Genomic DNA, 20,327 nt, shown 5'->3' with positions numbered 1-20,327 from the left:
GAAATCTACCACAGCAGGGTTTCTGTTCATAAGTTTAAGACAGTTTGTGCTTTTGCTTTATATCAGGGTCTGACACTAAGTTAATAAGTCTTTTACTGAGATTTCAAAAGCTATTACATTACACACATCTTTCTCTTCTTACATTTGCTAAACTACTCTGAGGCCCAGGATTAAATTTTACGCTTCGTTGACAGAAAATAGAATCCTAAATTACCAATCCACATATAATTGTTAATTTCCCCACTTGTTTCTTGTGGTCACAGTACCTATTTTCTTCCTTATCATGGCCTTACTTTAGACTTTCACATTTTGAAGCCTAGCATGGAGTTTCAGCTTTGTCTCTTTTTTAAAATTCTCTTTGCCTAAACTCTCCCAATTTCCTAGACCAGTGAAGTTTATCAATTTTTGAACACAACGATAACAGATTATAGAACACCAAGACAAGGATCAGCATCACAGGTCTTTTAATAAAACCATAATAGAAAGTCTTACTAATGTCAATAATAAACACCAGCCGGTTGAAGTAGATTAGGCACCAGATTTGTACTCAGAAAAACTGGTTTCTGTTCTATTTTATTCTCACCTGGCCTTATAGGTGACCTTGGGCAAATCATAATCCCCACACTGCAGTTTCCCCAGCAGTAAAAATGAATTGAACTCATTTGCAAATCTGCCTGGAAACTCCAAATGAAAGTCACTATAAGCATTACAATATATTTCCCCATCTACAAATTTATTCACCTTAGATAGCTTTCCTTTATCCCATTATATATCAGCAGCAGCCTAAGATTGCTTCTGCTTCCTAAATACACTCCGGTGGTTCCTCAAGAAAAGCTTTAGGCTACTGCCTTAGTTTTTAATCACATGCTTGATCTATTTCTGCTACCATATCTACTTTGAAAGATTGAGAGCTTGTATTTAGTAATACGCACTTAACACTTACTTTAATACATTACGTCAAAAGTTGCTGTAAAGTGCATTCCTAAACTGGGGGGAAGGGGGGAAATAAACAGGGCACAGCAGAACATCGAAATGATTATCAATGTGCAGACTCATTCTGTAGACCCTTACTCATGTAAGTACTCTTATTTGCTTCCATGACTTGCCACAGGAACAGGTCAAATCAGCAGATTTTTTTTTTTTTTTTTTTTAACCTGGAATATATGCCCTTCTGAGCTGAATTGGATCAAAACAAGAGAGATCTTTCAGTGGTTGCTATATGTTACTATTCATCTATTAAAAAAAGAAAACACCATTTCTCAGTAGAAAACACTGCTTAACTGTGGTGCACTTAGTTCACTTGCCATCTTCCCATTTCTGTGTTTGTTTGGGTTTTTTTCCCTCCTGAAACAAAACACGATCATCAGATTATTGCCACTTTTCCTGTTCTATGACATAAGACTTGAACAGTGTCCAAAAGCTCCTGGCTTCACCAGTTTACACTAATAATAATACCTTTAACCTTCATAATTAATTTTTCTAAACAGAGAATGAGCAGATAAAGTTGCAGCTTCAAACATTATCCCACAATAAAACTGTGGATTAGCACAGATAGGAACTATATAAAAGTACTTAACTCAGGACACTTCCATCCATTTTCCCCAATCAATGAACTATTAAAACATACCAAAACATTTTTTAATAAGCCATGGGGCAGAATTACACCAAATTACTCCTGTACTGTCAATAGGCAATTTCTTAAAAATTAATAAGTGAGCCATGAAAAGAAAAAAAGAGAGAGAGAGAGAGAGAGAAAAGAAAGGCACACCATCCACATGAAAGATGACAAATCCAGCTATTTCCTGGAACACTGCAAAACCCAGCTGAAACCCGAGTCTTTCAGGCAGAGCGACGAGAAGAAAGGAAACCGCTACGCATTTTAAAAGGACAAGGAGCGCGGGGGGAGGGAAGACTCGCGGCACAAATCCACGCGTATTCGCCAGGCTGAAAATCGAGCCTGGGCGCCCGCGGCGGCCGGGGCAGGGGGAGCGGGGCCGAGGCGGGGCCCCGCCGCCCCCCCCAGCCCGAACTTCCCCCGGCCCGGCAGGACGTGGCTCGCCGCCGTTGGGCGAGGAGCGACGTGACGAGGCTGCAAGCGGGCTGAAGTCCACAAAGAAGCCGCCTGCCTCGTGGGGACGGGCGGGAGGACACACGCAACCACGGAAGGAGCTTCGCCCCGCCGCGGGCGAGCCGCCCCCCCCCCGGGGCCAGGAGTGTCCCCGCCGCCGCCGCCGTCGCCGCCGCCCCGGCCCCGGCACTGCCCCCGGCGCGGAGCGGGGGCGCCTCCCGCGCCGCCTCTCACCTTCCTGCCGCCGCCGGCCAGCGCGGCGCTGCCCCCCGAGTACATGTAGTAGGCGATGCCCAGCACCCAGAGGAAGGCGAAGCAGAGCAGCAGCCGAGACCTGCGCCGCATCCTTTCTCGCCGCCGCCAAGCCACCAGGAAACGGCCAGCAGCAACCACCACCTCCGCTCCTGCCGCCGCCGCCGCGCAGGGTCAGGGGGCAGAGGGCGAGCGCCCGCCCCGCGACCAATCCCGCGCCGCCCGGCCCCGTGGGGGGGCGGGGCGGGCCGGGGCGGGGCCACCGCCGTCGCCATGGTTGCAGCACGCCGCGCTGCCCGCCGGCGGGCCGCCCCCGCCCCGCCCCCCGCCCGCGGGCCCGGCGCGGCGAGCCGGCAGGGCGCGGTCCCCAGCGGCCGCCCCCTCCCCCGCCCCACCGCGCGCGCTCCCGCCCAACGGTCCCCTGCCGGCGCCGCTGCCCCCCTGCGAGGCGGCGCCTGGGCTGGGGGCGGTGGCGGCGCCAGGCTCACGGCGCGCGGAGCTGCCGGCGGGGCCTTTCGGGTGCCCGCGGCTCCGGGGATGGGGCCCCGGCAGTGACAGGCGGTGCCGGGCCCTGGGGATTTAGCGATTGCTGCGCTCAGAGCGTCGCGCTGAGCTGGGGGTCGGATGTCCTCTGGCTCGCCTCGGTCTCGGCCTCTATTGCTGCTTACAGCTCGGCCGGTTTTATACATAACTGCACAGACGCTCCGGGCTGGCCACCACAGGTCCTGTCCTGTCATCAAACCGCTCTCAGGGTCCCCGGTAACGTATGATGGGAGTCTATTACCTCGCCAGCAGGAAGGTTTCCCAGGGCAAATTGTCCTAGGCAAAGGTGAGAAAGCAATGTCATGCTGAGTGATGTCTAGTCTCCTGTGGGTGGCAGGTGTCTGCAGCTCTTGATAAGTCTCTTTCTCATGTTATCCAACAGGTCTTAACCCTGCCCTTACGGCAGACTTCAAGGTCCTGACAAGCCAGCTGTGCCCCTGTGGACAGGCACCCGCTCCCCTGCGTGCTGCTGGGGTCACCACATTACCCCATGTAGCAGCCCCAGTTTGGCATGGTGGTCCCCACGCCGGACCAAGGGAGCTCCAGGGATCGTCCCAGGAGGTCCGCCCAGGTAGGGCTCCACTGCTAGCTGCTGGTCTGTTGGTTTGGGGGCATTGCCCAGTAAAATACCTTTCTTCACCTTTATCCAATCCCACCCTTAAACACCTCAGGACAGATGCTACACCGCTTCTGGCTCTCACTGGCTTCACAGGTTCACTGACTTGTTTGTGCACAACTGGTGTTTGATGCTCGTTTTCCATGCTACTGGGTTTCCTGTTTTTCAGCAGGAGCCGCTATCTTATCCCACAGTGAGACAGCAAGAAGCCAGAATGCAAAACTAAAAAGGGAAGAGACGCATTCACTAACAATTAAACAGCACTGCTATTTTACAGCCACAGTATGACATTCCTGATTTTTAAACATTTGCTCTATCATTTCTCCACATTTCTTCGATAGACTGTTTTATTGCTGCCCGTTCTGACTCACTCCACGTTTCTGTGCTCCCTCTGTCTATACCAAAGTCAGACTTCCACCAGTCTAGCTGCCCTTTTGCCAGTCCATCTGCACCAAAGGCTACGGAGCCCCTCTAGAAGACTGGACTCCAAGCAGTGCTGGGATGTGGTAAGGGCCCAGCATTAGACCTGGCAGAAACTCTGCTGCATTATCAGAAAAAGAAACGGTAGCCAATAGAAATGACAATTAAAAGTCTAGCTCACCTGCCTAACAGCACATAGACTAATAGTCACTCTGCTGACAGTCTCATCAGAGAAGTCGAGACCTGAACAGACACAGTGGCTGGGAGGTGATCCTTTCATGTCAGTGTTGGCTCTGCCTGCGCAGAAGTTGTCTGGCATGCAAAGGTTTCAGTGAATAGCTGCATACCTTCCCACCTGCAAAGCCTTGGTGGAGAGATGAGATGGGTGAAAAGACAAAGGAAGACCTTGCAAATAAGTATTCATTCAAGAAGTGTAAAATGGCATAAAGAGATTTCTTTTTTTAGTGCAAATGACTGTTTCAATAAACTCAGCATTATGATTCTTGATTTTGGGGAGAGTTGGAGAAAGACACACAATTTGTGCAAAATACAAGTTTTGGAATCAAATAACTGGCATCTCTTGAAATGAGGTACACTTGAGAATATCGGCTGCCAGCAGACATGCAGATATTCTGGACCAGACTTTTTGATTTATCCAAGGTGTGGTTGATGCAAGTGAGCACAGATGCTGCAACAGCACTGCTTGCGCCTCTGTATAAAAAGGTACGCACACACGCGCCACCCCAAAGGCTAAATTTTCTTTGGTAAGATTTTCTATAGTTTGGAGTCTCAGCAGCCCAGGAGTGCCAGCGTGCTGATAAACCGCAGCCGCTTGAGCTCTGCTGTCAGCTAGAAGTGAGAAGAAGAAGCAGCTTTCCTGCCACTGAAGGATTCCTTCACTGGGCAGATCTGCTGAGGAACATGTGCAAGATAGACCCAGGGAGAAGATACTATTCATTACACAGTTCCAAGAAGAAAACATCAGATACTTGCATGCATTAAGTGCTCAATTCTGGAGCCATAGTCCCATTTAACCTTACAAATTCTGCAGGCTGCTTACTCTTTAAACACCTTGCAAACCCTACAGAATCCTTTCTCACCCCTTTCATAGTCTAAAGGATCTTGAGACAGTCTTCAAAGGTCTTCCTGAAGCCTCAGGTATTTTCAATGATTTTAGAAATGTGCTCAGATAGATTTTTCAATTTTCAGCAAAATTAGGTAGCCATGCATGTACAGAAAATCCTTCTGTAGCTGCACACTTCACAAGCTTAGAGAAAGAATCCACCACACATGCCCAATCACAGTTTTCAAAGGTTTATAACTCAGTCAAATCAAAATTAATTTCCTCTTGAACAGGCAAAGGCACGTCTACTGAAAGAAGGCTACTTCCTTGTCAGAGTTCACTTAGTCAGCCTTCCACTGATGAAGCTACAGAAATGCTCAAGAAAGGTTAGAAGAATTTTTTTACCCCGAGAAATTTTTTTTTTTCACCCTCCTGGTATTCTGAACTGGCTGAACCGGTTTTGTTCAAGGCTTTCAAAAATACTCATTTTTGGATAGAGTCCAAATCCAGAAGATTTCATCCCAAAATATTTATATTTCAGAGACCACAGAAAACACAGAGGTTTAGAATGGAAAATATTATACAGCTTTAACTCTAGGAATGGCTGCCTGTTCAATTACAATGCACTCGCACGCACATACTTTTTTGCTTCAAAAGTCCTAACATGTCTAGTCAGCAAAGAAAACTGAAAAAAAACACTTCAATTAAAGCAAAAAGATTTAAGAAAAATGTAAGATTTTTAAAATGATTTTCCAGTGCATTTCCAAAGACAATATTAGCATATTTTAAGAGCAGTATTGCTAGAATGACTCATAGAATATAAACGCTTCTGTATCAACCACAGCACTTTAAACAAAAGAGAGATCAATCATGTGAGAGTCCAAATAGGGGTGAAATTTGCAGAAGGAACCATCAAAACTTTTCCTTTGATCTGTAATGCAGACACCCAGATTCAATAGGCCAAATTCTGATCTAGTTAGCTATGGTGTAAACCAGGGGTAATTTCACCGTATACATTTAAGAATAGGTATAAAAACTGACACAGCCGAGTTCAGAGTCTAATTCAGAGTGTTAGTGTTCATATCCTTGTGGCTAAATACCACAGAAGTTGCCCATCCTCTTCTGGAGTTAAATGATCTAGTCAGAAGTAAATGAGTCCTCCAACAGTGTGAATGGAAATTAAGGCCTCACCTTTAGGGAATAAGTGAGTCAATCCGTTACTCATGCAAGCAGTCTTGTCCTTAGAAAGGCTATTGACAGGAATGAGGATTTTCGGATGAGGTTTAAAACTGAGAAAATAGGTCTTAAAGACCTTAAAAGGCCAAAATTTCAATCAGGCTGTCTCAGCCTCTTTACTGTATATACAGAAGCTATTATGTTGCTGATCCATTACAGAAGACACATTTCCAAAACTATGCAGTTATTTCATAAAGCATATCATTCCTTCTTTTTCAAGAGTAAGGTTACTTATTAGTCTGATATAGGATGTCTTATAATATAGAAGCCACACATTTACATGACATTTAAAATACATCTGTAGAGGATATAGGTTTACTGATGCATTAAGAGCTCGGGCTGAAAACTCAGCCCGAGCTGAGTCTGTGTTTGTAGTGGAAGAATTGTGGTTGTGGTGAAAGATCCTGATCCTGCAAACGTTTATTCATATGTTTAGCTTTATTCAGTGCATATTGCCACTAGAGTCAGTAGGACTACTCAGATGTTGAAAATTATATGCTCATGGCTGAGTACTTGCAGGATTAAAGGTTAAGTGCAGCTAGCAGGTCTGAAAATCTGTGTGGGTGTTTTGCAATTCTTCACCATGCAGTGGTAACAATGAGGAACAGACTACCTCCTCAGCTAAAGACTTGGGAGTCAACATGTCCTTTCCCATCTGTTTAGATGCCAGGAACTATGTTTATTTAATTTTTCAGCACAGTTTCTGATGCTACCCAGAGTAGGCAGACATGCTGGCAATAGCATTCTAGAGTGGCTCGCCTCCAGAAGATCTTGTTATCCTCCAAGAATGTTTTTTGAGCTGTTAAAACCCCAAGCAACAAATATTGTGTCATGCGCATTTTACCTGTGCCGTGCCTGACCACCGAGTATGCTGTGCAAGGTATGAATACATCCAGGCCTTTTAGAACTAAAGCTCTCTCATCCTAGACTTTGCTTTGGATAAGGTAGTATCTTCAATTTTAAAGCACAGAGCAGCTACTATTTCTTTGGATGGCAGTTTTTCATGCTGTTTCCCCACTAGAGATGGATTAGCTCATTATGTCCCGGAATGCCAGTATTGTAAACACTGTATTTTCTCACAAAGGTTTACAGTATCAGCATAAGCCCTTGTGCTTCCAAGGCCATGATCCAAATCTGGAAGTCCTTCTTCTCTATTAAAGTTTAAGGCTCAATGTTCCTTGCAGATGTTCAGTTTTAGGAACAGAGGAAACAGATCCTTTTCCTATGGGTGATGAAGAAAAACAAAGAATAACTTTGCCTTTGGAAGGCCACCTGCTAAAGACAGCAGAAAGCAGTACAAACTACAATTTGCCATTGCCAACTATTCTTCCTTCGCTGAGTCACTATGCATTTTGGCCTGAAGTTCAGCAGCACAAAACAGACCTCTTACAGCATTCTGGAGGCTGATGATCGGATTTCAAAATGTGATAGCACTCAGAAGCATCTCTCATAGGAGAATGATGATAGATGAAAGAGAGAATCAGCTTTAAAGAGACTTGCTGAAACAATGACTTCACCTTTGATTGAGGTAATTTGATCCCTGTGCAATTGCATTTATCTGAATTCTTAGGGTCAGGCTGGATTCTTCAGAGCTGCCTTGAGTAGTAAAGACTGAGGAGCTGTGGTCTGTGACAGGGTAGGAAATTCCATCCTTTCCTCTCAGGCAAGACCACATCACAGTGGTGTACAGCCAGACTACTGTAAGTCATTTGAGGCTGGGGTAAATACCAAGTGCTAATGCATAATACAGCAGTCTGTTTTTGAGCAACAAAGGCAAATGTGAACACATCACATAATGGTTCTGTAATCTCAGCTGGTGCTTTATCTGTTCAAACTCATAAACTGGATCAGTAAGGCTAGAGACAAGTAATGTGAGGCTATCTATCTGTGATACAGCAAAGCATAGAAACTGCAGCTAAATTACCCTACAATAAGATTCCTACACATCCATAAAGAGGGTTCCCCAAATAGGAATGTTCTACCAGAAGCGTTCTTTGTTTATCTCTTTAAATAAAGTCTTCCGCATCTAATAGCTCACAATGGGGAAAATGAGAGAATAAAGGAAAAAGAAAAGAAGAAAATGCAAAGAGGAATGAAAGAGATGTGGCAGGAAGGAAGCTGAGAGTATAGAGAAACAAAATAGCTCTTTCCCTTCCAAAGTTACTGGACCATATTCAGACCATCTATCTGCAGTGTCTGAATTGAAGAGAATGATAAGTGATGCAGATCACCAGCTCTCCAGGATGCCAGAGCCTGGCTCCTTGTACAGACAGTGGGGAGAAGCTGATGCCTAACAAGTGCTTAGCCTTGGTATTGTGAATGCTTCTCTCTGGTGACTGTACATAGGATCAGTCTTAGGTGCCATAGTGGACTGGCTGAATACAGCTCTGATGTCTCTGTTGTATTATTTTTTAAAATATTATATTTCCTCTCACATTCTTTTATGTTTATACTGTTGGAGCCCATGCCTCAAAACTGGTATGCCACCCACAGTAACCTATTCACCCAGTTCATCCTGGGCACAGCACAGCCTGACTGTCCACAGTAATGTACATTCCTGGAGACTCCTCGATGTCAGGCTTCTCCACACAATACCCCAGCCCTATGTCTGCTTATTGCATCACAACTGCAGCTAAACAAATAAACTCCAGTGAGGTACTTACATCAATAGCGTAGAGTGTACTCCTGGATATTGCTGAAGAATATTTTGCACTGTGCAATTAAAAATTAAAATTGGTCTTTTCACATAATATTATTGATTTTTAAATTCATAGATGTATTATCAAAAAACACGTTATGTTATCATGTTTGTTTGTGTATTTGCCAATTTGCAAAATTTGATGTTTTGCATTAGATCCCACAATCATAACAAATTACACGGGTCCTCTATATCATACTCAAGAGCATACTTCATGTAAGAAGGAAAAGAGATGCCCATAGCTATTTCAGTTCACATACCCTTTAGAAGTCATATATCGATTTCTCCCAGATTTAATCTTTCAGTACTTTGGAATGGACAATAAATAGGCTCATATACCACAGCGGATGGAAATTGACCCTATATGTAGCCTGTATGACTCTTTTGACTTCAGACCTTTACAATCATCTGTTGTGATCATGAAAGACATTGTTTCTAAATATGGGGGCAAAAATACAAATGAAGAGAAATCACTTTTACAATGTTCCATTTCCAACTGGGGTAGCCAGATCCCCACCTTCTGTGTAACACTCTTGGACCGCAGTGAGCTTGGCCCCAGTGCCTATCACAGAAACAAAATAATCTGAAAGAGAAACAGATTACACAGCAAAGACCATGTATTTTCCTTGCCCTTTATTTTTTCAAGAGTTTCAGGTAGAGTAGCAAGCGTTTTCTTCCAAGAAGGCGAACAGCAAATAAAAGAACTTTCTGTCATGTTTCTGGAAGCTGAAGGTCTGTGGGTTGGTGAAGTGAGGTTAAGATCCTGTTTCCTTTCTCATTCTACCAGAGTATCCTTCACTGTTCTCTCTAGGTTTCAAAATGGTTTCTGAACTGAGTGAGAGACATGCATTTCATGGAGAGATGATCAAATAACAATTTTGATTTTACTTGTAAATTATATTCTTCCAGTTCACACAGGTGTAAATGAGCTTTTCCCTGTTGAAATAACACTTTGGCATTGGAAATTCCCCAGCGACGTAATTCCTCCTGTAATTCCAAATGAGAGATACTTTGTCTGATTGTCATCTTGCATGCACTGGTGTAAATTGGGAGTAACTCTGTAGAAGTCAATGTCACTGCAACAGGGTAAAGCTGATGCAAGTAGAGAAAAGAATCACATTTCCGATATAGCTCCTTCTCACACTGGGTGGTGTTAAATACAGTGGAGAAAAAAAGGCATTTGCACAGATGCTGCACTTTTAAGTACCCTACACACAGAGCAGTCCTAAAAACTGTCACTGCAGGAGACTGTGCATGGAAATGCTCATTGCCAGTCCCAAAGGCTGGTGTGTGCTGGGGGGTGACAGGAAAGGCAAGGCAAGGCAAGAAAATCAGGAAGGAGGGGACCTGCCTTCTGCTGGGTTACATGCTGGCATATACTGGTTGTTGCAGGAAGGCCCAGCATGAGGGACATGCTTTGGCACTGTGGCCTCTTGCACATCACTTGGGAAGGAGGTAAAGCTCCCACAAGTTAGGAAATGCTTTCTGCTGTGAAGCTGGGGATGGAAAACTGTGACGCTGAACAAGGAAAATGCTATTTCTGCTATCCCATCTTTGGAGGTGGTACTTCTACTGTAAACTTATTTTTCAGCCATACTGCATCTGAATCATCCCCTCTTCATGGATGTCCCAGAACAATCTTGTAGGAACCAACATCCTTGGCTATACTGCATAGTATAAAATATTTACCAGAAACTCTCTGTGTGTCCTTGTTACAAAAGAGCTCACTAAATACTTGCCAAGGGATACTGATGTACCCACAGAGCTACAGTATGACAGCACTGAGACAAATGTGCACACACAATATTGACCTTAGCAGTCAGGCCCCATGTGGAGCACCAGCAGAAACCCTACCCTGAACCAGCACCGCCCCTGCCAAGCCTAGCAGAGCCTCACCTAATCATCTGAGGAGTCACCTGCCCTTTCAGGATCGTGCTGTGTGCTCTTGAGCTGTGAGACCCCGAGGTCTTGGTGATGGAAAGGCAGAGAGGACGGCGGCTTGGAGCCATGCATGCCGTCACACTGGAGGGCAAGGACCCAAGAGGGGGAGGGCCATGTCCCAGCACGTTTGCCAGGCACACACCTACATGCTGCGGAGAAACCCTGCGCTTAAGAAATAACTCCTGCTGCTGCCGTAGCTTCCCAGGGCTCCAACAAACCACTGTTACAAGGTTTCAGCTGGAACAAACGCAATGTCCTTAGTGTTTGGGTGCCGTGATTTTCACTGCTTTTTGACAGGACTTTGGCAAGGGCTGCATGGAGCGGGAAGCATCAGCCTCTGCATTACTTCTCTTAGCTTTTATCTTACCCTTTCTCACTCCCATTTCAGTTTATTAACTTCCCAAATTTTGTCTTTCTGGCAGGCATAGTCCTTTCAAACCTGATGAAGGGCAGTGCATTTTCTTGCTGCACTTAACCACATGTTCTCTAGCATGTGACCTAATAAAAATAATTTACTCAGCAGCTGGAGTTTCCCTCAGTAGATCATGGTGCTCCATGCTGGCTCTCCGTAGCATTTGCTTGCTATTAGCTTGTCTACACTGCTTTCTTGGCTAGGTTACCTTCAGGCATACCATGTGCTTGAGTAACAATGATAAACAGGAAAAATGAGGCAGCTCATAAGATTATTATTTTAGTTAGATTTTCTGTTCTAAAAGCCAAGAAAACATCAGCAGGGCCCAATACACCCAAGAGAGCTGTTTTTCCCTCTACTCACTAAAACATTGAGCTATTGTATAGCTGTATCAAAGAATTTGATGGGACACCAAATTAGTTCAGGATTCCACTGGTACTTTAGCTGCTGAATTTGATCAGCCATGAGCCCACATCATTACTCATGAAGAGAGAGAGGGAAAAGATGGGGAGTTTGTGTTTGAAAGACCTGAACAGATTCAGATCTGGGGTATGTGTCAGGATCAGTCTGCATATGTTATTCTTTAAGTTTGTGAAAAATTGTGCTGCCATGCTGCACAGGAAAAAGACTTGAAATGAAGGGCCCCCAAGAGCCAGAAGAATCTTGACAGGACTCCCATAGCCTATGCCCACACCCAAGTAGGCAGGTCCTGGTGGGAGCTTGAGGTGGTACCTGGCATATCCCTGAGGGCGGGTCAGTGTGCTTCTGCCATCCAAAGAAATGCAGAGCAAAAGGGCTCACATCTAAACACACAATAGAGGGCTGTGTTTGAGATTTAGCAGCTGAAGGAGTTTTTCTTTCCATATCTTGTATTTATTCCAGAGAAGAAAACCCTACCAGAGCTGTGCTTTTCTTCTGTACTTGCCATGGAGGGTGACGTTACCTAGGGCAGAGAAAATTGGATAGATAAGTCAGCTAGGCCAAGGCCTCTTTTCAGTTTGTAACCAGTTACCCCCTTCCCACCTGTATCTGCTTGCCAAGATCTTCCTCTGCTTCTTTCAGCAAAGCCCAGAAACATTCAGACTGGTCCCACTGCAACCAGACTCTCCATATTTCTGTGGGGAGAGCTGGCAGCCTTGAGCAATTGGTAATAGCACACAGAGCTTAACCACCAAGACCTCACTACCAACCTCCTTCAGAGGGCAGCAGCCAGTATATTCATTCACCCGGAGCTGTTCAGTAGCTGTGTGTGACATGGCCTGGTCTCATTTGTAGCAGATTTGTGCCTACAACACAAGTTGTGATCAACATTTGCACTCGTAATAGTTACCTGTGCTGTCAGTCATCGCAGAAGCTACAGCCAAGCGAGTTCACCACTCTCTGTCCTCTTGAGCTGAGATGTGCTGCAGTAAGGAAGCCTCACTAAAGCCTGCACCAATCATCTTATCTGTTCTGTCAAAAAGAAAGGGAGCGTCAGTACAGAGGCTGTCCATCTGCTGCCATTTGGAACCATTAAATTCATTAAAGACAAAGAGATGAAAAAGCAGATACAAATGAAATATATTGTATTTTCAGCTTGTTGTTCCAGTTAGCTTGCTAGGTATGAAAATGACCCTACATAGGAAAAACAGCATCAAGAAAAGGCACGAAAAATATCACCAGGAAGCAAAAATATATTTTGTCAATTGATTACACAGGTAGGAAAATCCTACAAGCAGTGGCAAGGATGACAACAATTTGGGAGAACTGGCAACATCCCAAAGACTAATAAAAGTCTCTTCATCCAATGCTTCTTGACATCTCCCCAGAGAGCACATTCACAAATTGTGCATGTTTGAGTTCAGACAAAAATGTCCCAGCCTTGTCAAAAGTATAGATGCTGCAATTGCCAACCCAGGGCTGTAAGACTTCTATAGGTGTTGCTTTTTTTCTTTTTTTCTTTTTCTTTTTTTTGCTAGACATGGTTCTTGTAACATCTTGACTCCTGAGCAAGATGAATTCTGTCACTGTGCCAATTCTGTGCACTAGGCAATGGAGGGCAAAGATAAGGTTTCAGATGTGTCCCACTTATATGTCAAAATACTGCAACACTGACAAGTATTTTAGTGCTGTACGTTCCCTGAATACTAAACTTCTTTCTGCTACTAACTTGTGCTGTACAATATGGATTTGTTTATACTGCAGTTTACCAGTGTCCTTTTTCATTTGAAGTTAGATTGATAGGGGAAGAAAGTCCCCCACAAAAAATTAGGATTGCATTTTTCCAATCTTTACTCGGGTGTTTAGCAGATGTGAACTATTCATGCAAGCAATGATTGCAAATCCTAGAGCTAAGCTGTGTTCACACCTTTTTCATCCTGTAGTGTTCTTTATCAAAGCTTAACTCACTATCTTTGCAAGGTTTAAAAAGAATGTTTTATTATCTAGCTCAGTATCCTCTCACCATCCTCAGAGATGATGGAGTGGAGAGTGCGCTTATAAAATTTGCAGATGACACCAAGGTGGGAGTGGATGCAAACACTTCACAGAATGGGATCAGAATTCAAAATGATCTTGATACATTGGAGAGAGAGTCTAAAACCAGCAAGGTGTAATTTAGTAACAACATGTACAAAGAACTGCATGAAGAAATGAAACATCAAATGCACAAATACAAAATGAGGAATCATAGAAGAGGTGGAAGGACGGCAGAAAAGGGATCTGGGAGTTACAGTAGGACTCAAAGCAAATATGTCCAAAGCAGATGAATCCAGTTAAAGGCTAATCTCATCCTGGGATGTATTATTACAGGAGTATCATTTGCAACAGGGAATTATTCCACTCTGTAAGGCACTGGTAAAGACCCAGTTGGAGTATTGGATCTAGTTTTGGGTGACCAACTTTAAAAAAAGAGCAACAAGGATATAAGAGATTTAGAAAATGTGACCTATCGGAAACAGCGCAGGCAGTTAGTTTGGTCTCTCTATAAGCTCTGAAGGGAGATGCAATAATAGTTTTCCAGTATGTGAAAGACTGTCCAAAAAAGGTTTATGATCATTTATTCTCTTTGTCCAGTTTTCAAGAAAGAATCAATTAGATCCTGCAGAAAGGCAGATTTAAACTAGATATTGGAGGAAAATGCAAGGCTGGCTAATAATTCTCTTAGGGAGACTGGGAACTCTGTGCTAGTGGCAGATTTTAGGAGCTACCCTTACTGAACAGATCAGACAGTGCTGCAGGTATATTTGCTCCCACTTGGAACAGGGAAATGATCTCAGTGTTTTCATCTCCCCCTGTATTTTTATAATTAGACTATTGTCACAAATTGTATCTTCTCAATAGCTCCATCAAATTCCTTTTTATTTCCAGAAGCACAGAGCTGAAGCCTAGCTCTGGGTGTTTTTTAATCACTTAAACACTTTGACACTTCATGAATTCAGGATCAGACACCTTCCCGTTCTCTTTCTCATGGATCAATGCACTTGTTGGACAAGAAGGGACCATTCTCATCATCAAAGCTTCCTCCATTCTCCAGTCTCCACCCAGGATCCAGCCTGAGCAGCTGAAGGAGAAGAGGAGACCTGCAGCCCCCCAGGTGATGGGGTATCCTCAGTGTCATCCCACTCTACCCTCTGTGTGTTACTTGCCAAGGAGCCCCCTAAAACACAGGTCTCTGCCAGAGCCTGAAGGACCAGCACCCCTTGCAGATGCCCCCCGCCCCCCGCCATCCCACTGCACTGCAGATCTGCAACAACTTTACTACCCATGGACCTGGAGGCAGGGGCCAGACTTCTTCCTAGAAGAAGCCTAAAGCCACAGGAGAGCCTGTGTAGCAAGAAAACAAAGATATCACCATCACCTGCTGCCCATCTTGGCGGTGGGGAGTGGGGAACAGCTTGAGCTGCTGCGCTTACCTGGGTCTCTGTTCTGTCATGTGCTGCAGACTGTGGTGCAGCACCAAGGTGCATAAGACAACAAATTATGAGGAGCAGTTTAGCTGTGGGAGGATGGAGCACCACATGGGCTGATTTGCCTTGCTTCGCAGTGCTTCTTACAAATGATTTTGTTTGCAGCCCAGAAAACCTCAACAAGGCAATTAGCACAGCGAGTAAATCCGGATGGCAACCTCAGGAGTGAGGCCAGTGCAGGTGAGCAGCAGGAGATCTCCGTTGCATCGCCCTGCAGTGCTTCTATTACAGTTGAAGAATATCCTCCTGACAGACAGCCAAGGCTGTGTGAAGCAATAGTAAAGAGAAATGTAGAAACTTTTGTATAAGCAATTTTTTCTCTTGGAAGGAGTAAAGAAAAAAAGTACAATTGCCTGTATTCAAAGAAGTTTATTTTAGTTCAATAAAGATTTTAAGTCAAGGAAAGGCTCCTGGTGGAGCACTACTTGCTCCTGAAAAGTTGTTGGGCTTCTGAGACATCAGTGTGAACCAAGAAAAATCCCTGCACAAATGCACTCAGGTGATTCCCAGCCACCTCAGAAAAGCTCACAAAAACTTCTGAAGCGGGACATTCACAATCGCACCCAAAGTGCAGGGGCCCACATACACACCATTCAGCCACCACCAGACCTGTCCTGTCCTCCTCTGCATCTCAGCATCATACATTGTAGAAAGTGAAAAATCAACATTTGTTTCCATAACATCCTGGCATCAGCCTTTCTGTTAAACAGCAAGATTGATTTTTCTTTTCTCTTGCACTTTCTCAGCCATCCAGTTCTCCATCTACCTCACCCTCCTGCCAGAGTCTGATCCCTCCTCTCACATAGGCAGGCCCCTTGCTCTCCAGAGCATGCCCCCTGGATTCAGTGGCTTACCCTTACTGAACAGAAAGGTGGTGTTCAAAGTGGGTAAGGACAGTAAAGTTTGGCTCTACATGTTTCTTTCCCTCCATTCACAGGCCATGTTTTCCCAGCCAGTATCTTTAACATCTTATTTTAAACATTTCTAACATCCTTCAACATCTTTCTTTTTTCCTTTCATGTTTCTCTTAATTTTTCTATTTTTTTCTTTCCATTTGCAATTGCCTCTCCCAGCTCTCCCTAAGAAAAATGAACCCCCAGTAAAATTCTCTTTTGTCAGCTCTTCCTTTTGCCCTTGTTGTCTAATCTATCCTTTCTTCTACTTACTTTTCTTACTACACCTAGGGACATGTTTCCTCAGCCATTTACTGTTTTGTTTATTTATTTATTTTCTCGCTTTCTTCAGTTGGGGTGAGCTTCTGTAATCCACCCCTCCAGCTGTGGGCACACTGCAAGGCAGTAGCAATTGCAGCTGATGTAACACCTAGGTTTAAGGTTATAGCTATATGCAGGGTTTAGTATGGATTGCAAAGTCTGCCCAGGATCCTAATGAATATTTGGGGGGTTGCTGTGGCACAGCTGTGTGCTGCAACAGCTACCCAGAGCTCAAGAAAGCTCTAATCCCACCTCTGGATAGTTGTGTAGCTGTAAGACGCACAGCAAGGAGCTAACAGCCTCAACATCAGGCCATGTTGGTCCAGAACACCCCGAGTACTGTAGAGACCCTGCTGGAGCCCAGCCGACGTGGGATGCACCCAGTGCCCTCCCAGGGCTGCGCTCCTGCCTGGAAACAACAGCGGAGAGAGCCACCGCCGTCCCTGGCAGCCACCGCCATCCCCTTGCCACCAATGCCCCAGCACATCTCTGCCCTCCAGCTTGCCAAATGGCCTTTGAATGCAGCCTCATGGCTGCTCCCTGCAGAGCTCATAAGGAAATAATCTTCTCCCAGCCAGAATGGGACCTTTTAGAGCCCCTCATGAGCAACATTTAGGGGGACTGGCAGGGACAAGGATATTGAAGGTTAACTTTTTGTCCCATTATAGCTTTCATCACCAAATGCCCTGGTCGTATGCTATTCATGTCCTTGAGAATTTTGCTTTGTGGTCAAAGAAATAGCAGGAGCCTTGTGGCATTTTCTTCCGATGACATACAAGTCTTTTTCAGCACACAAGATGGGGGTTAAAACAGATGAGAGAAAATAAAGCAGGCCTGTGTGATTTAGGAGTGAGGTCCTGGATTCCCACAGAAGCTGATTTCAGTCCCGCTTTCTCTGCAAGGCCAGATCCGCAAAGGTGTTTGGACGCACAGCTCCCAAATGAAACAAAGAGGAACTAATGCACCTAATACACCCATGTGAAACCCTTTGATGATAAGCCCTCAAGATAAGGGAGAGAGAGAGTCAGCCTCCCCAGACAGCACACCAGCTTAACTTGGCCACAAGTCAGGCTCTGTGTTCCTTTCCTGCACAGTGTACAAAACCGAGCTCATTGGCAGCGCTCAATAAATAAATAATGATGGCAAAATTTGAAGCAGAACCAAAAGGATACAGAGAAATGACTTGAGTATGGAATTCCCTTAGATATGGCATTTCCCACTTTCATCACAGAGAAATGTCCTTCCACTGTAAGCTTAAACTAAGGTAACTAAGAGTTACATTTTACAAATTATTCTAGGAAGATAAAAAACAATAATCTGAGACTGTGATAGGTCAAATAGTATATAAATTATCACGGAGATTATACCGCAGGTCCATAAACCAAACTGATGGTGTTCTGGGAATAATGATGGAAGCGTTAAAGTTATTTGAATGCTTCTTTTTAACATCCAGCCCAACCTTTGTATCCTGATGGCCTGCCAGACTTGTCTATGGCGCATCACTTGTTATTTGTGAGAGAGAACTGGGGGAAATTAAAAAGGCTGGGTGAGTACAGCAGGCAGAAAAGTGTATGTTGATGGAACAACATCTATCTCAGCAAATGTCCTTCCACTGCATGTTGCTCAAAAGCACTGCAGTGAAGCAAGGGGTTTCTAGTCACTGGATACTGACATGAGAGATTATCCTGTGCATTTGTACTATTCGTTGGAGAGTGAACGCAAGGCACAAAAGAATAAGCTGCAGTAATAAAGTGCTGTGCAATGGGTGACAGATAAATAATTCAGAGCTAGGGACAAGCAGGTGAACACCAGCTGGTTCAAGCTGGTATTAACTACAGCTCATGTTGCAAATCAGTATCTTGGATAGGAAGCTATTTGCTGTCAACAGAGTTCTCAGCTCTTCACATTCAGATACTTCAGGATAACATTTAAGATCCAGTGGCTGATCAGAAATGCTGCTGCACTGGAGCCGGTAACCTTGCAGCCCCTAGCTTGGCTTCGGGTCCCCAGCTGTGGCCAAGGCAGCATGAAGCACAAGAAGTCCTCCAAAATTCAGCCAGGCAGCCAAGCCCTGCTCCAGGCTTCAGGACGTCTGAGTCCCTCAGTGTATGCTTTCAAGGTGATATCGATGACTTGTAATTGTAATGGACTCACACTTGCTTCTGCCACAGATACGGGCAGATTTCCCACTGAATTCAGTTGGGGTGGAATAAAACCACTGGATCATGTCCCTGCTATTGTGATAGTAAAATGTCATGCAATTATTATTAATACTATAGCCAGACAAGAATATGTGGTTATTACTATAGCCAGACAAGAATATGTGGTTATACAAGCACGTGGAAAAAGAGTCTCTAAAGCAAATAAATTTAAATCAAGTTTAAGACATATCACCAAGCTCCAGCAGAAACCCCCCAAAAAAGAAATGGAGAAAGGATTAGAAGGATTAGAAATTATATGACATTTGTGCATGGACCAGGTCTGCACACAAGTAGCACAATTTATTCTTTAGAAGGTACAACTAGGAAAAACTGAACAATGTTATTAGCATCTAATGACTATTTACTTAGAATGACTGAGTGTGCACTTCACAACTGAAGTGAGATTTGCAGAGGATGAAGTGGTATTTTTATGAATGAGCTGGAAAAGTTTATTCTGTCTGCAACAGAGAGCAAAAAGAAAGTGCAGAAGCAATCTTCTGATGTGGAATCACTCCTGTGATCCAGCTCTTACCAAAGAGCCCAGATGCCAGCGGAGAGGGTGTCCTACAAAACCCACCCACCAGAGGGGACTCCTCCTTCTTGTGGAGTTTGCCATGGCTGGAGCCAGGACAAGCACCACTTGCATGAGGACCATCACTCTTCAGCCCAGGAGGACCTTGTGGCAGAAACACAGAGTGAAAAGAAAGGTGCACTTAGGAATTGTAATACTTGGGTTTTCAGTGTGGTATGCAGTCTGAGGGGAAAAAATACGAAAAAAGCTCCAGGCCCAGATCAAAGTGAACCAGGATGAATTAGAGGTTCTGTGAAACAAATCAACCACCCCAAAACAAATTTTTTTGAAATGTTTTGTTTGACCTGAAATAAAATAGTTTGCTTCAGTCTCAACTTATGTTATGCTTTAATAAAAATGGAATAGATTTCCCCTGATATTTAAATCAATACAGGTTGGGTTTCCCCAGACAAAACATTCAACTCTAAAACCACAAACACAAAGTGTTTTGAAATCTTTGCTTTGAAAAATCTGACTGCAATTCATGAATACCTTGACTGTCTTCCACAAAATCCATCATTTTCTGAGTGAAAATTTATTATTTTTCCAGGAATTGCATTCCATCATATTTGCAACAACTCTTACTCACTGTGCATCAGATGCAAATGGAGGCTGGAAACATATACTTACTGGAGACTGGAGAGATGGTTGCCAAACACTTACTAGTTCTATCCTGTGATGAGCAGTTACTGATTTCTTTTTTTCTTTCTTTTTTTTTTTTTTTTTTTTTTTTTTGGTAATTCAAATGGATCTCTCAAATAAATGTATAATTTAAATGTACTTTAGAAAAACTATGACACAGGTCCCTCACTGAAATGTTCTAAATGTATAGCTTCCAACAGCAATACTGTCATTTTTGTGCCATTTTTCTAGCACTCTGCTGTGCTCTCTTCTATATGATTTGGGTAATTTTTGACCCATATAAATACCAGCGGGGGGAGTAATAAATACTGTATTCTCAGTGTCTCAGTGTATTCTCAGTGTCACTCTATCTCAAAAAACAAATGCAAGATTGTCAGCTGTACATTAGCATATTTTAGCCAAATCTGCATGGTTCTTTCAGAACTGAATTTGAGGTCTTCTTTATGCTTTCAAGTCATTATGTCTATACTGGGATTCATCAGAGCGCTACTTGCTGTGCTGAT

The 20,327-nt window shown here is 44.1% G+C and overlaps 1 protein-coding gene and 1 long non-coding RNA gene across 3 annotated transcripts in view; one reads left to right on the top strand and one right to left on the bottom strand.

Annotated features, from left to right (window-relative positions):
- The window catches only part of GALNT2 (polypeptide N-acetylgalactosaminyltransferase 2), a 99,708-nt gene extending 97,185 nt beyond the window's left edge, over positions 1–2,523 (bottom strand). Inside the window, exon 1 of the mRNA XM_026117264.2 lies at positions 2,303–2,523. Coding sequence (XP_025973049.1) covers positions 2,303–2,413 — 111 coding nt within the window. The 5' untranslated portion in view covers positions 2,414–2,523. The remainder of the gene's footprint in view (positions 1–2,302) is intronic.
- Positions 2,524–2,662: 139 nt separating this feature from the next.
- LOC135327896 (uncharacterized) lies at positions 2,663–19,894 on the top strand. 2 transcript variants are annotated; one of them, XR_010388461.1, is made up of 3 exons: positions 2,663–3,149; positions 3,246–3,434; positions 19,733–19,894. It is a non-coding gene; the product is annotated as an uncharacterized LOC135327896 (long non-coding RNA). The 2 variants fall into 2 exon arrangements; XR_010388460.1 differs by lacking the exon at positions 19,733–19,894 and adding an exon at positions 15,302–15,551.
- The last annotated feature ends 433 nt before the right edge of the window (positions 19,895–20,327 follow it).

Source organism: Dromaius novaehollandiae, chromosome 3 (assembly GCF_036370855.1).
Source record: "Dromaius novaehollandiae isolate bDroNov1 chromosome 3, bDroNov1.hap1, whole genome shotgun sequence".
In the NCBI taxonomy this organism is placed as follows: domain Eukaryota; kingdom Metazoa; phylum Chordata; class Aves; order Casuariiformes; family Dromaiidae; genus Dromaius; species Dromaius novaehollandiae.
Note: the sequence above shows the minus strand (reverse complement) of the source record. Positions and strands in the feature narration are given on the sequence as shown.